Source organism: Miscanthus floridulus, chromosome 17 (assembly GCF_019320115.1).
Source record: "Miscanthus floridulus cultivar M001 chromosome 17, ASM1932011v1, whole genome shotgun sequence".
Taxonomy (NCBI): domain Eukaryota; kingdom Viridiplantae; phylum Streptophyta; class Magnoliopsida; order Poales; family Poaceae; genus Miscanthus; species Miscanthus floridulus.
The window spans coordinates 59,255,506-59,272,645 of NC_089596.1; the positions used below are offsets into that span (position 1 = coordinate 59,255,506).

The 17,140-nt window shown below is 43.0% G+C and overlaps 1 protein-coding gene across 1 annotated transcript; it reads right to left on the minus strand.

Annotated features, from left to right (window-relative positions):
- Positions 1-14,872: 14,872 nt before the first annotated feature.
- LOC136518308 (uncharacterized) lies at positions 14,873-15,687 on the minus strand. Its single transcript, XM_066511961.1, has one exon. It carries the CDS (start codon positions 15,591-15,593, stop codon positions 15,081-15,083), a length of 513 nt encoding a protein of 170 aa, XP_066368058.1. The 5' UTR covers positions 15,594-15,687; the 3' UTR covers positions 14,873-15,080.
- Between the last annotated feature and the right edge of the window lie 1,453 nt (positions 15,688-17,140).

Sequence of the window (17,140 nt, forward strand, 5' to 3'; positions counted from 1 at the left end):
GTTCTCCTTAGTCAAATAAACTGATCGGACCCTGCGGCCAGCGTCCGATCGCACCGGAGCCAGCGTCCGGTCAGTATTTGACCCTCCATTCACTTCCAACTTTCGATCATATGTGAATGAAGTTTGCTCCAAAGGATCTTAGGCATTCATAGGAGCTACCTAGAGCTAGTTTTAACAAGTGTGCACCACACCTAACTCACTAGACTCAACTAGGTCAAGCTACCCATTCATACCCCCCTTCATAGTACGGCCAAAGGAAAAAACAAAGTCCTAAACTACTCTAAGTGTCTCTCCAACTTCAATTGACACTTAGAACTAGTTATCCTTAACCTTGTCGTCCATCCTTTGAAAACCGAAACGATTTCCATCATAGGGGCATGACAACCTCAATTGCCCAATCGATCTCCATTACCATGACCTAACTTAATTGCCTCTGCAAAATACACGTTAGTCATAGTAATCTTGTATTGACATTAATCACCGAAATCCACTTAGGGGCCTAGATGCTTTCAGATAAGTTTCGTGTTCTAAGGATGACAGAAGTGTTGAAGACTGAGTATGCAGCTCATCAGCTACAAGGCCTTGTAGGAATGTGGTGGAAGCACCACCGCACCACTTTTCCCCCCAATGCCCACATTACTTGGAGGGAATTCACTGAGGCTTTTCGTGGAGTTTACATTCCACCTGGTTTGACATAAATGAAGTTTGGAGAATTTCTAGCACTGAATCAAGGCACCAAGACTGTGACACAGTATCTACATGCATTCAACAATCTAAGTCGCTATGCCTCTGACATGGTGAATATCGATGCTAAAAAGATCGCTAGTTTCAAGAGAGGTCTGAATCCCAAGATGATGAAGCACGTGGGTACCAACACGAGAACTGGTTTCAATGACTTTGTTAGTGACTGCTTAAAGCAAGAAAAGAACAACAATGTATATGCTGCATCCAAGACTCGCAAGAGGGCTTTTGAGTCAGGTCTGTCCCAGCCAAGGGCCCCAATGGCAAATCGTTCTACGTATCATCTGCCTGCCCCTGGTGCAAGGTTTAGGCCACCCATACAGAGGAATCAGAATGCCCAGCAACCTCAGAGGAATCAGAAGCCATTCAAGATGGCGGTGCCACAAGCCAAGACCAGACAAGGCAGTTCATCTGGAGCTGCTACTCAAGTAAGAGGACCGTGTTTCAACTGCAATCAACCTGGGCACTTTGCGAAGTTTTGCCCATATCCTAAGAAGTAGCAGAATCAGTACCAAGCTCGTGTGCACCACACCACCATTGATGACATCCCGGAAGGAGAGCCTGTGACAGCCGGTATGTTTTCTATCAACAATCATCCTACAGTCGTTTTGTTTGATTCTAGATCATCTCATTCATTCATAAGTCAAGCATTTGCAAGAAAGTATGAGCAAAAGATAGTTGAATTGGAATGTGCTTATCGGATAAGTTCAACTGGGGCTGATCTGTTAACTAATCAGATAATCCAGGGGGTAACCCTGAGTATAGCAGACAAGTAGTATAAGCTTAACTTGATAGTTATGCCAGGGCTAGTTCTGGATGTGATTATGGGAATGAACTGGATGAATAAGATGGGAGTAGTAATTGATGTTAGAGGAAGAAGCATTTCTCTCAAGGAACCTGTTGGAGAAGGTACATTTCAAGTAACCTTACCTCAGAGAATAGATCTGGCCAGTACAACTTGTGCAGTCCAAACTACTCTTCTAGCCAAGATTCTAGTAGTGTGCGAGTTTCTGGACGTGTTTCCAGATGAGTTACCCGGTCTTCCACCGGACAGAGATGTTGAGTTTACCATTGAGTTAATCCCTAGAACACCACCGATCTCAAGAAGGCCTTATCGGATGCCTCCAAATGAATTAGCCGAGTTGAAGAAACAACTCCAAGATCTGTTGACTAAGGGTTTAATTTGTCCAAGTTCATCGGAATGGGGATGTCCCACACTGTTCGTGAAGAAGAAGAAGGATAACTCCTTACGGATGTGCGTGGACTACCGGCTACTGAATATGGTGACAATTAAAAACAAGTATCCTCTACCTCGGATTGATATCTTGTTTGATCAATTGTCAAAAGCCAAGGTGTTCTCCAAGATAGATTTGAGATCAGGGTACCATCAGATCAAGATTAGACCATAAGATATACCCAAGACCGCGTTCTCCACTAGATATGGTTTGTACGAGTATCTTGTCATGTCCTTTGGTTTGACCAATGCTCCTGCATACTTTATGTATCTGATGAATTCGGTCTTTATGCTGGAGTTGGATAAGTTCGTGATTGTGTTCATTGATTACATTCTAGTATACTCAGAGAACGAACAGGATCATGCAGAGCATCTAAGAATTGTCTTGACTAAACTCAGAGATCACCAGCTATATGGTAAGTTTAGTAAATGTGACTTCTGGCTGAAGACAGTTCCTTTTCTCGGTCATGTGTTATCTGAGAATGGAATCTCAGTGGATCCTAGTAACGTACAAGAGGTTATGGATTGGAAGGCACCAAGCACAGTTCATAAGGTTCGGAGTTTTCTTGGATTAGCCGGTTACTATCGTTGTTTTATACCGGACTTCTTGAAGATTGTCAAGCCAATGACAAGTTTGCTACAGAAGGATCATAAGTTCGTTTGGACAGAGGAATGTGAGGCAGCTTTCTGCACCTTGCGGAATTTGCTAACCACTGCTCCTATTCTGGCGCAACCGGATATAGAGAAGTTGTTTGATGTGTTTTACGATGCATCAAAGAAAGGTTTAGGATGTGTTCTGATGCAAGATGGAAGGGTCATTGCTTATGCCTCACGTCAGTTGAGGAAGCATGAGGTTAACTATCCTATGCATGATTTAGAGCTTGCGGCCGTTGTGCATGCTCTAAAGATTTGGAGATACTACTTGCTTGGGAATATGTGCAATATCTTTACAGATCATAAGAGTCTCAAGTACATATTTACTCAGTCTGAGTTGAATATGCGACAGAGAAGATGGTTAGAGCTGATAAAGGATTATAATCTGAATGTGCACTATCATCCGGGAAAGGCAAATGTAGTAGCAGATGCCTTAAGTAGGAAGTCACATTCTCTTGTTGTGCAACTGTTGTTTGAAGATGGGTTCAATTTGTTGCATCCTGCTGTGTTGCATAATATCCAGGTTAGTTGTACCTTGGAGAGCAAGATCATTGAGGGTCAGAAAACAGATAAGGGAATATTCCATATCAAGGAGAAAATGAAGAAAGAACCGACCAAGCACTTTAGAGTGGATGAACAAGGAGTGTTATGGTTTAAGGACCGTCTGGTTGTACCTAAAGATCGAGAGCTCAAGAACAAATTGATGGATGAAGCTCATCACTCTAAGTTGTCTATCCATCCTGGAAGTAGCAAAATGTACCAAGAATTGAGACCTCGTTATTGGTGGACGAAGATGAAGAAGGAGATTGCAGCGTATGTTGCTCATTGCGACATGTGTTGTAGAGTGAAAGCTCTTCACATAAGACCCGCAGGAATGTTGCAACCTTTGTCAGTACCAGATTAGAAATGGGATGATATAAGTATGGATTTTATCACCGGTCTTCCCACCACACCAAAGGGGAATGATTCGATTTGGGTGATTGTAGATCGCCTTACCAAATTAGCTCACTTTTTACCAGTTAAGAACGCTTTTCAACCCCCTCAGTATGCTGAGAAGTACATTGCAGAGATTGTCCGATTACATGGTATACCAAAGACTATCGTGTCTGACCGTGGGTCACAGTTTACCACTCATTTTTGGGAGCATCTTCATAAAGGTTTGGGTACTAGCTTGGTTCGTAGTACAGCTTACCACCCATAGACAGATGGGTAGACAGAGTGAGTTAATGCTGTTCTTGAAGATATGCTTAGAGCTTGTGTGTTATCGTCTAGGGGTTCATGGGAATCATGGTTACCTTTGGCAGAGTTTGCTTACAACAACAGTTACCAAGAGAGTATCAAGATGGCTCCATTTGAAGCATTGTATGGCAGAAAATGTAGGACACCGTTGAATTGGGTTGAGCCTGGAGAGAGAAGGTTTTATAGAATCGATTTTGTTGACGAGGCTGAGAAAAAGGTCCGTATTATCCAACAAAACATGAAAGCGGCACAGTCACGTCAGAAGGGTTATGCCGATAAGAGAAGGAGACCGCTTGAGTTTGAGGTAGGTGACTACGTTTATCTGAAGGTTACTCCAATGAAGAAAGTACAACGGTTTGGAGTAAAGAGAAAGCTCGCTCCTAGATTTGTTGGACCGTATAAAATACTAGAAAAGAAGGGTCTAGTGGCTTACAAGTTACAGTTACCAGAAGCGATGGGTTCGATCTTTCTAGTCTTCCATGTATCACAGTTGAAGAAGTGCTTGCGTGTTCCGGAAGAGAGAATAGAACCTCAGGGCATTCGGATCGAATCAGACTTGGAATACCGTGAGCAACCGGTTCGAGTTTTGGACACTAAGGACCAAGTCACTCGGAATAAAGTGGTGAGAACATATAAGATACAGTGGAGTCATCACGATGATGGTGATGCGACGTGGGAAACATGAGAATATCTGCAAAATGCTTATAAAGATTTTTATAACAAATGGTTCGTAACTCAAAATCTCAGGATGAGATTCTTATAGGGGGGGAGGGTTGTAACACCTCGGTGTTAAGCATGCATTAACATTTTGCAAATCATGAGCATAATCACCATCACGCATTCATAAGCATGACATGAAATATAGGATTGAAACATATGTGTTGCATAGTTTTATTTTGATAGATTGGATGCTATATTTCTTTTGCCATGTGTGAACCTTGATTGATCACTTAGACAACTTAGAAGTAATTAGAATGCAATTTGGAGCAAAATGTATACTCAAAGTTTTCTCAAGTTTTGCTTGTAAAAATAATCTTCTAGAATAGGGTTTTGATTTAAATTAACTTTAAATCTATAGTTCAAAATCTAATTGGGTTTTGACCTTACTCCATTTGGCAAAGTTGTAGAGTACATTTTTCTGAACAACTTTTATTTTGGGTCCAACTTTTGAAATTACTTTGAAAAGGTTTAAAAATTCATTTGAATGAATTTGGGGAAGAAAATAAAAAGGAAAGATCACATTTTCACTTAATAGGCCGTCGCCTCCCTTCTGGCCCGCTCGCGGATTCGGCCCGCAGCGCCCGCGCGCTCGCGCTACCGCCCCGCTCCAGCGCCGCGTGCTTCGCCCTGGCCCAGCAGCCGCTTTGCCGGCCTAGGCCCACGCCGCGCCTCCCGCTCGCCCGCGCCTGCATCCTGACTGCGGCAGACGCCTGTCGCCGCGTGGTCACCATGCGCCGGCGACGGTGGCACCTGGCCGTCCCGGTGGCCCCCGCGCCCCATGCGCTCGCCTATACCTCCGCACGCGCGACTGACTCCCCTACGCTCTCTCCCATTTTCCTCTCACACACCAGCAGTAGAGCACGCGCTCGCCTCCGCCACCGCGCAGCTAGTGCTCGCGTCGGTTCGCCTTGGTAAGCTTCACCGGCCGTGAATCGCTCACCGGAGTGAGCTCCTCCTCGCCGGAGTGCTCCGCTCCGTGGACATCTCCTCTCTGCTTCGCATGCCGCTCTCTTTTCTCGCACACGAGCACCACACCGCGTCACTGAGGCTCCCGAGCGCCTCCACTCACCATGCCATGGCCGGGGACGCCCCGCCGGCGATGACCCATGCCGTCGCTCCGCCATGCACGACAGCGGCCGGCTTCTCGAGCTACTTGGCCCATGCCATAGGCACCGTTGGGTTCGCGCGAGGGTGGGGAGCACGCTGGTCACCTTAGCTGACCGGAGACCTCACCGTCGGTGAGCTCTCGCCGCTGGTGATCTCCTCTGGTTTCTGTTCGACTAACGGGTGGGGCCCAGTCGGCCTTAGGGGCCACTGTCAGCCGTAGGGGTGCAAGCCTAGGTACAGATCCGGGTGGATCTAGCGTTTATGCCTCGGTTTTCAAAAAGGGTTTTTAAGAAATGATTTCCAGAAAATGTTGTAAAGGCTTCAAAAATCCATAGTTTGCTCATTTTAGCTCCAAATCGAGCGAGACCAATTTTGTGGTGTTTCTTAGAAGTAGATCTACAATTTAAAAATGTTGCATGTCAGTTTTGGGATACATTTATATAGGGCTTTAGTTAATTCTTGTAATTGTTGTTTTCTTGGAAAATGCTTAATAAATAGAATATACATCAGAAAAATATGATTCCAATTTGGTTGATCTATTCTTGAGATGTACTTTCTGCGAAAAATATATGCCATGCTTGTTCCTGTAGAAAAATATGGCTATGTGATTTAGGTGCATTTATTTGCTATTTCTTGTAAAATTGCTAGAGCCAAAAATATGAATAAAACATGTAGGTGAAACTTTTGTACAGTGATTGTATGCTATGTAAATCATGGGAAAAATACCAAATCTGTTGTTTGACACTTTTCATAGTACAAAGTATTTTCATGCTTAATTATCAACCATAGCTTGTCATTTTTGTGTAGGCTGTTATACTTATCCACATGGAATGAAAATTTTATGGTAGACTAATTATTAGCTAAGGAAGCTACTGTAATTTTCTCATAATTTTATGAGCACCAGAAATATATGTTGCTGTTGTAGCCCTAGTTTAAAATGAAATAAAATAATCTTCTTTAATGCATGTTTAGTTAATAATGTTTGCTTTGGTGTATCTTTGAAGCATCTTAGCTTGCTGTGGTGACTTGGCATGTTAGTACAGTGGTTGTAGTAGTAGTATAGTAGTACATGTTCTTGGATGATATTGGCTACCTTGTAGAAGAGCTTTACTTCTACTATGTCCAATAAAGTTAAACATGTTCATCTACATTCCATGCATCATGATCATTACATGTCATCTCTCCGATGCACCTATGCATGAGCACTTATACATCTGCATCATACAGGATCATAGGAGGAGTTGCTAGTAGCAGTTCAGGAAGAGCAGACCGGGACAGATCCACAAGAAATCCAGGCACAGGAGGTGCCAGAGGAAGAGGAGCAAGGAGAGGACTTGCCCGAGTGCGTGGATCATCAACCTAGTTCGTTCGAACGAGGCAAGCCCCGGAGCATTCTAAGTCTCCTACTTTATAAAAGCAATTCTTTCTATATATGAGTTTATATATTGTTGCATTAAGTTGTAGGAGTTGATTGAAACCATTGATGCATTTATTACTATCCTTGCCTACCTTATTACCTTTTTACCCTGATTAGGTCGGGATTGAATAACTGCTTAGCCTTGCTTAGACTGGTAGCGATCGGTGATTTCCGATCACCTACATTTATAGGTGGTTACTGGAAGAACTTAGCTATGGAAAGAATGATAACCTAGAATTAACCATGTGTGATGGATAATTGGAGACCGAACGGAAAAGTTGGAGGCAACCAGATAGGGTTCTAGGGTGCAGTTAGTTTTCCGTCTGTGTCGATTAAGGGCCAATCGTTGCCCATCCCTCTTTTCATGTTGAACGTATGCCTCACATTTAGCTAGCCGAATAAAGTACCTTTCGACCGCGAAGCTAGTGACACTATTCGAGCCGGGATAAACTCGGATTGGCAGACTGGTGTTGAAGGGGGTATGACGGGGACGCGAAGAGTGATCCCAAGGTGCGTCCTGGCTGTCGGGCGGTCCCTAGGTAGTGCGGTCCATGACTGTTATCCCGCGGCTACTTGGAAAGTGTCATTAGTGATCTGTAGCTCACTTGATCGATGAGTGTGGTTTGTGTGAGGAATAAATCACCAGCTGGTTAGGAATCGATTCGAATCACCATCGCTCCTGGATAGTGAGCACTTGACTCGAGCTACAGCATCGTAGTAATTATGATGGAACACTAATGGTTATCTGGATGGTATGGGATATGCTAAATCTAAGTTGGTAACTGGATGTTATTGGTTAATCAAGTGATTGCTATAGTATATGTGCTTACCTAGATGGATAGGTCATAATAAAGATGATGCAAAGTACTTAAAATGTTTCTTCATGATAGCTTATGCTTTTCGCAAACGAGCCAGCTAGCCCACTAAAGAAAGCCTTGCATAATCCTTGGTGTCGCTTTATTTTGGTTTAAGACGGGTAAGTCTAGCTGAGTACCTTCTCGTACTCAGGGCGTTGTTCCCATTGTTGTTGCACATGGTCAAATGTACTACGGCTATTGCATTAACTGCCTGTACCCGGCGATGGGCGACAACTAGGACCAAGGGCAATGGTCACTCTGTATCTCTCATCTGATGTTTTTGTTGGAGATGACTACCTACTGGCACTGTATCTGAACCAAAAGTGTGTGTGTGGCTTTAAAACTATTTGCTTCTGCTATTTCAGTTTGAACTTGGGTTGTAATAACTTTATGTTCTAAACTCCGACGTATCCAACTATCATTGCAAACTTTATGTAACATGTGACGGTGATTGCTAAACTTGTACGATCTTGGTTTGTATGTCAATTGGTTTGAAATCCTTCGCGGTTTCATAGACTACCGGGTTATAAGGGCTTAAGTTTGCTAAATTATCTGCTTCGGCGGAAGATTCCTTACTTAATCTCGTATAATTGGTCGGTTCTGTTACACTACTTGCTACTCTAGTTGAGCTAACTAGAAGCTAATTACAACTAGTTAAACTAAGTTACCCAACTAGCTAAGCTACACTAGCTACCTCTACACAAGATATCTCTAGGAATGTAAATACAAGAGAGGTAGAGGGGATATATCGCCATGGCAAGAGACAATCAATCAATATATCAGTGAAAACCTTGGAGACAAGATGACACAATGATTTTTCCTTCGAGGTTCACTTGCTTGCCGACAAAGCTACGTCCCCGTTGTAGTGATCCATACACTTAGAGATTCACGCGCTAATAGGCATCACATGCCTAACCTAGAATCGGGTGCCACACAACCAACACAAGATGGGGATCCACAAGCTACGAGCAATCCACTAGAGTTGCCTTTCGTGATCTCCTAGGAGAAGGCATAAGAACCCCTTACAATCACTATGATCGGAGCCGGGGACAAGCACCACCCTCCGCTCAATGATCCTCGTTGCACCAAGCCGTCTAGGTGGCTTCTATTTAATCCCCATGGCCGGCTCAAGCTCACTCTTTTGGCCATTTACATTGATATAGCAACCTTATGAGCTTAGCCAAAGCCCTCCCACTCATCTCTATCATAGATTCATCGTCTTTGTGAGATTGGGAGTGAATCCAAGTGCATTGCTTGAGTGTTTGCATCTAGAGACACTTGGTGTTCGTGTTTCGCTATGGGATTTGCTTGTTATTCTTGGTGGTCGCCGCCACCTAGACAGTTTAGAGCAGCGAGGATCGTTGAGCGGAGGTTGGTGATTGTCTTTGGCTCCAATCGTGGTGATTGTGAGGGGTTCTTGACCTTTCCCCGGCGAAGAGCCAAAATATACTCTACTGGATTGCTCGTGGCTTGTGTGATCCTCATCTTATGTTGGTTGTGCGGCACCCTATTGAGAGTTTGGCGTGTGATGCCAATTAGCACGTGAACCTTCAAGTGAGTGAATCGCCACAACGAGGACTAGCTTGCCGGCAAGCAAGTGAACCTCAATAAAAAATCATTGTGTCATTATTTGATTTCGAGGTGATTAGTCTTCATTGTTATTCATTCTTGAATGATTGGCTCCTTTCTCGACATGGCGGTATAACCATCTTGCTCACTCTCTTTACGTTACCGCAAACTAGTTGTCAAGCTCTTTAGTATAGCTAGTTGTGAGAGCTTGTTAGTTTAGTTAGTGTGGCTCTTTAGTTAGCATTTGAGAGCACACTAACATAGTGTAGTGATATAGCTTTTGTGTGGATAGGAACTATATAAACTAGAATTGTGGTAGGTGGCTTGCTTTTTTAGTAGGCTAGCGCAATACTTGCTTCGCCTCATAATTGTCTAACCAGTTTGTTAAGTGTTGTTGTAGAAATTTTTAATAGGCTATTCAACCCCCCCCCCCCTCTAGCCATTAGGACCTTTCATCGCTGGGCGGGGGTGCAGGCGGGCGGCACGCGCTGCTTCTGCGCCAGCGCGGGGAGAGAAACGGAAACAACTGTGGCCCAAAAAACCATAGGAATGAGAGCCGGAGGGTGGATTTGAGGGCTGCCTCAAATTTGAGGGCTGGAATAGGGGCTCTGTTGAAGTGAGTTTTTTCCCTCGGACCTCAAAAATAGGATGAGGGCTTAAATAGGGGCCTGCTGGAGATTCTCTAACAACTAGCTAGGCTTGGCCTTGTGCGGGAGAGATTGAGTGGGGGGAGAGAGAGAGAAATAAGAGGGCACTCTAGTCCATTTGCATAAACATACGGAGATATTAGTTAATATAAGGATCCAAATAGGTGGACTAACAACTAACTCACTATTTCTTTGCAACAACTAATAACTAGTCTAAATCCATCCTAACAAACCCTTACTCTAAACCTTTTCCATTGCACTAAAAGCAAATACATTGGTGTTGTCACGCAGTGCCATATGATCATGATACGATTGAACAACTAATGTATACAATGGATTATCTTTTAAGTTGTCTTATAGTACTTTAATTATTTTTTGTTTATGCAATAAACAAAGAAAAGTTTGTGAGTTGGCAACATTAAATCATACTTCATCCGTCCATAAAAAGATGCAACTATACAATTTGTGCAAGTCAAATTACCTTAACTTTAACCAAATTTATAGTGAATAGTATTAACATTTATGTCTCCAACTAAGTTTACTAATAAAATATATTTCTTAATTTAATGATACTTATTTTGTATCATAAAATATTAACACCTTTTTATATAACATTGGTCAAGCTGCAAATCATTTGGTTCCTCAAAAAGTGAGAATTATATCCTTTCATGGACAAAGAAAGTACATTGGTCAAATGGTTGTGATGTTTTTCTAAATTTTTGTTAATGAGATGGATGCTTCACGAAACAACCACCTCTTTCTCCTACCATCCTCTTCCTCTTCTATGTCATCAAACCTCTTTCTCTCACCTTCCTCTTTCTCTTATATGTCATCAAAATTCTATATGACGTTGCATAAGACTTGCCTTTAAAACTGCTAACCTATTGAAACTGCAAACATATATATATATATAGCAATGTTTCCGCCCTATACACTAGCTTGGTGCCCCTTGTTGCCTGCCATCGGATTCAGAAGCGGTCCCGTACACTGGTAACCCAAAAAGCGACAGATGATGCCCACCGAGGTGTCACAAACTGCAGGGAACCAACCTTGAATCCATGATAAGCTTCTGTGTCACTGTATGGGTTGGGAATTGGGACCATCGCATCGATACCATGGGCCCCGTCTAGTCTTCCTATGCTTCCCTGAGAATGGCTATATACGTAAAAAAAATAGTTGGTGCAATTACAACTGGGGCTGGGGCTTAGAATTAGACGGTGTTTGGTTGTCACTTTTAAATTTTAGTCGCTGTCCTATTGAATATGGAACATATGCATGGAATATAAAATATAGACTAATTACGAAACTAATTGCATAGTTTGCGACTAATTTGCGAAACGAATCTTTTAAACCTAATTAGTCCATGATTAAAATATGTGGTGCTACAGTAAACATGTGCTAATGCCGGATTACTTAGGCTTAAAAAATTCGTCTCGTGGAGTACTGACGGATTATGTAATTTATTTATTTTTATTAGTATCCAAACCACCTTATTCGTGTAATACCACTGTGCGAGCGAGGCTGTTTGTCATGGAGCACCTTTGTTTTCACCATATTTTTTGACCAAAATATACTCCCGGGCTTGTGTTTCATCCATTTGCAGTGTTCTACTGAAGGATACCGTGAACTCGCATAATAAAACATGCACATGCAGACATGCAGTAAACCATATGCTATGTCAGGAGCAATCACCTTCACTTACACGCTTCTGTACTAGAGAAAATGCCAGGCAGCCAAAGATTCCGCATTCAGTAATCTATCTGTAGTACTCCCTCAGTCCCAGCAAAAAAGTCATACAAAACATATTTTGACCACTAATTTATCTTACAATATATTGTTATTTGCTAAAGAACCAATATCATCTTAGAGACACTTTTAATACAAATTTATTGATGCAAATTTTATATATTCTAAACTTGTATGCAATTGGAATAACTATTGGTCTAAGTTAGTGAAATACAACTTTTCACTGTTGTCATTAAAGAGTACTTCCTCCGTCTAGAAAAGAATGCAATTCTAGCATAGCATCATGGTTAGTATGTTAAGTTCGATCAATTATAGATAAAAAAAGTATCAACATTTATGATATCAAATAAATATCATTAGCTTAATTACGAAATATATTTTCATAATAAATTATTTTAGAGCCGTAAATATAAATAGTATTCACTAGAAATTTGATTAAACATGAACTACTTTTACCGACACATAACCCGTAGTTGTATTCTTTCATGGAGAGAGCAAGTATTATATAAGCATGACATACGAGGTGAGGTGCCTTTGCTGACACTACGTGCCTGCCTTGCACTGCTTCGTTTGGCTTACCCAGAAACCGGCTCGTTCGGCTTGTTTTTTCAGCCGGAACAGTATTTTTCTCTCACGACAATTCAGTCAAAACAGTATTTTTCAACCAGTTTCAGCTAAGTTTCAAGCGAAGGGGGCCTCTAGCATTTAACACCGCTGCTGGTACCCACAAACACAGTATCCCAGCTACATCGATTTATCATTTATTTCCTTCAGGACTCGATCATAGAACTATTTTTCTCATCTGCCAATTGCCATAGGAAAGCTGCTGTTCACTCAAGATTCAACAAGCCATCAAGCAACTGTGAAGTACAAAACAGGGATTTCCGGTGGCTGGCATCTTGCCCTGATATAACAGCTAAAGTAGTACTTACATCATGCGTGTCCTTGGAAAGGAAGAGCTACATCAGCACAATCATCTTTAACAAAAAGCACTTATGTAGGGACATGTTTGGAGGCACCCCTACAAATCAATGCAGACGACCCATTGCGGAACCCAAATTTAAAAGGGGTCTCTAACACAATACTTATATCCTTCAACATAGTACCTATATGGAAGACCCCATTTGAATATCCTCTCTTAGAGATCCATTTGTAGAAAGAGTTGTCTTTTATGTTTTGTTGTTGGAGAAGACAAAAAATAATTATTGAAGCCTTTACCTGTAGCGCTATCAAAAAAAAATAGATCTTATATTTTGGGCCGCTGTCGTTGGAGACCGTCTAAGCACTCTATAGAGTATCCTGAACATGCAAATTCCATGCTGGTCTCTGGTGATGTGACCAAGACAGGTATGGGTTTGATAATTGATATGCTACAATGTTATGTATTCATGTGTTGTAGGATGACTATTATTGGCAAGATAAAACTTTCCAGACATCCAGGCTAAATAATTCATTCGTGCCTATGCAAGTAAAACACTCATAAAAAACATATGTGAGCCAAGACATCATGCAAAGCATTAAAATAGAGGTTGCTATCATCACATGGAAGGTCATGATGCCAAGCTAATCTATCAATCAATCACCGGAAATCCAAGCTGAACAATTCGTTAATTCCTAAGCAAGTGAACATAAATCAATACTAGCAGACGTGTCAATACATCATGGAAAGCTTTAAAACAGATGTTTCTGATCACATGGAAGATGACGATGCCATGCCAAGCAAATTTATCAATCACCGGCTTGATAGTTAGGGGCTGTTGTTTAGTTCACGCAGTACCTCCTAAAATTTCTGTCACATCGAATATTTAGACACATGCATGGAGTATTAAATATAGACTAATTACGAAACTAATTGCATAACTTGCGACTAATTTACGAGATGAATCTTTTAAGCCTAATTAGTCCATGATTTGACAACGTGGTGCTACAGTGAACATGTGCTAATGACGGATTAATTAGACTTAAAAAATTCGTCTCAGAAATTAGCCTCCATCTATGTAATTGGTTTTGTAATTAATCTATATTTAATGCTCTTTATTAGTATCTAAACATTCGATGTGACATGAATTTTAAAAACGACTAAACAACCAAATACCCCTTTAATATGATTGGGACAAAAGGTCCGGTAGGGCTATGCCCATTCCTACAAACCTACCAATTACTGGCTTGGTTATGTTGATACGATATGGACAGATGAAAGGAAGTTCGGTGAGAAAAACCATATCTCGCTCGGACCAAACCCAGTAATGGCACAAAGAAAGCAAGAGTTGTCAGGATGTCACCACTCACCACAACCACTACATAGCTTTCTATGGACCTGTAATGTAGACAGTCGGTAACCAGTCTTGTGGTGCCCTTCAATGTCCGCATCTACCATTTTTTCCCCTTTCAGGGTTAAGTTCATCAATGACCCGAATATCTACTTGTTCGTTTGGCTGGGCTGGTTCGTGAAGAAATACTGTTGGCTAGTTTATATGAGAGAAAAATACTGTTTCGACTGAAAATTTATGATGGTTTCACCCTAGCCGAACAGGCTGTTATTAGTTCCGAACACCTGACCCATCATTCAAGCCAAAAGAGAACAACGTGGGCTGGCTTATTCGGCTTTTTATTTTCCAGTCCATTTTTCTCTCGCAACTTTTCAGTTTTGGCTTTTTTTTTTCGGCCAATTTCAGCCTGCCAAGCTAACGGGCCAATCTCAACAAACTCACAGAACAAGCAATAGAAACGATGAAAAAGCCAATCTCAACAAACATGTCATAAATTCCTGACTATCCTATCAATGCAAACAAATTCTGAGGCTCGATAGCAAGTATGACAAAACAAAGCATGGTGACAAAACAAAGCAGTAGCACTAACAAGTATGACACCAGCAGTAGCACTAACAGATCAATCCGCAGAAGTGTTCAGAGTGCGCATCCCTCGCAAAATAGCTCGAATATACACTCACAATCTCAAATCCATTTCGAATTAGTAGGCGAACAGATAGATAGATAGATAGATAGAAAGAAAGATAGACATCTGGAGCAGGAGCATCATTATCTTCGAAAGAAAAAGAAAACTAAATCGCAAACATATTCAGAAGTTTGGTTCCTTTCTTGGGGGGCCTGCCACCGTCCAAGAAGGGAGAACCGGCCAGCCATCAGAGGTTACCATCCATGGTGGAAGATCTCAGAGCACTTGCCCTTGAACCACCGGAGGCCGCGGCGCAGCGACGCCTTCACCTTGCCCTCCACCGAGTAGGCCTTGTAGCTCGCCACCCTTCGCCGCCGCTTCATCTCCGGGTCGCTGAGGCACCACATGCTGGTCCCGCCGCCTCCACCTCCACCTTTCCTGCCGGCGCCACCGCCGCCTCCTCCTCCACCCAGTCGCCCCTCCTTCCACCCCGGCGGCGGGGGCAGCGCCAGCGTGTGACCGGGTGGCGGGGGAAGGTGCGGAGGAGGCGCCGTGGTGTAGATCTCGATCCGCCGGTCGCCGCCTGCGCCAGCGCCGGTCCCAGGGAAAGCGTCATTCTTGGAGAAGACGGGAGAGAAGTAGCCGTTGTGGGAGTGCGGGGAGGCGGAAGAGGAGAAGTAGCCGTTGGCGTGCGCGAAGGCCGGGTCCGGCACGGAGGACGGCGGTGAGCGGAGGTCGCCCCGGTAGGGACGGTGGTAGTCGCCCATGAGCGATGAGCGGTGAGCGGAGACGAAGGCGGAGGCGGAGGGAGGGAGAGATGGGTAGGAAAGCACGGGAGATTCGGGCAACAGTCGTTCGTTTTTTTGTTGGTGGACGGTGGGACCCACCCTTTGTGAGTGAGCAAAGGGCAAAGGTGGGAATTAAAGTAGAGCACGGGTTGAAGAAAGGGATCTTTGCTTTTGGGCTTCTTTCCCTTGCTGGAATAGAATTAGGCCCAAATTCAGCTGATCCGAAAGAGAAGGAAAAAATCACCATTGCTCAAAAAAAAAAAAGAGGAAAAAAACACCAGGGCTTTCAAACGTTTTTGTTCAAAAAAAATACAGATATTTGAAGTGCCTATGTAAACTATGGTCACTTTTGTAGTGATTTTTTTGACATTGTCATTGCGCTTGAGAGTGTCGTAGAAAATAAAAAAAAAAACAGTGTTCCTTATTGCTAGTGCTGGATGTTGCCACTGCTATATCTATATTTATAGGGGCTCTTGTGTTCTTGCCCCTACTTTGATGTGCAATTTTGATTTTGCCCTCGTTTTTCTAACTTTGTGATTTTGCCCTTAACTGTTCACAAGTCAACGCGATTTTGCCCCTGGTCAACGGTAAAACCAGGGGCAAATTCGCGTTGACCAGGGGCAAAATCGCGTTGACTTGTGAACAGTTAAGGGCAAAATCATAAAGTTAGAAAAACGAGGGCAAAATCACAATTGCACATCTGTGTAAGGGGCAAGAACACCATTTTCCCATATTTATATTTATATATCTATATCCATTCTAAAACTAATCATCACTACAGGTCTATCTCAACGTGCAAGTTATCCACACCATTCCCCACTAAGGGCCTCTTTGGCAGGGCTCCGGCGGCTCCGGCTCCCGCCCCCTGTTCACCTGTCGGCCGCCCACGGGCCGACAGGGGCTACTGTTCACCGGAGCCATTTTTCTCTCTCCTACTTTCCTCTCTCACAGACACCGCCGGAGCCGGAGAAGCTCGTTTTTCGGGCTCCGCGGCTCCGGCTCCCCCCGGCACCTATCGGCCCGTGGGCGGCCGACATTGTGTCATCTTGTCTCTAAGGTTTTCACTGATATATTGATTGATTGTCTCTTGCCATGGCGATATATCCCCTCTACCTCTCTTGTATTTACATTCCTAGAGATATATTTGTGTAGAGGTAGCTAGTGTAGCTTAACTAGTTGAGTAACTTAGTTTAACTAGTTGTAATTAGCTCCTAGTTAGCTCAACTAGAGTAGCAAGTAGATACATAGTCATTGGGTGCTCCGGCTCCCGCACCTGTCGGCCGCCCACGGGCCGATAGGTGCCGGGGGGAGCCGGAGCCGGAGCCGCCGGAGCCCTGCCAAAGAGGCCCTAACTATCTACATCATCTTCCACTAATAGTCTTAGCATCTCACTAACTTACAATCTCTTAGGGCATGTTTGGATCATAGCTAGATTATAATAATCTAGATTATGCATAGAATTATAATAATTAGGATTATGGATAATAATAATAAGAGTGTTTGTATCTTTGGATTAGGGTGATTGA

Excerpts from the sequence above, each read along its gene's own strand:
- LOC136518308 (XM_066511961.1), bottom strand. The coding sequence starts at position 15,593 with ATGGGCGACTACCACCGTCCCTACCGGGGCGACCTCCGCTCACCGCCG.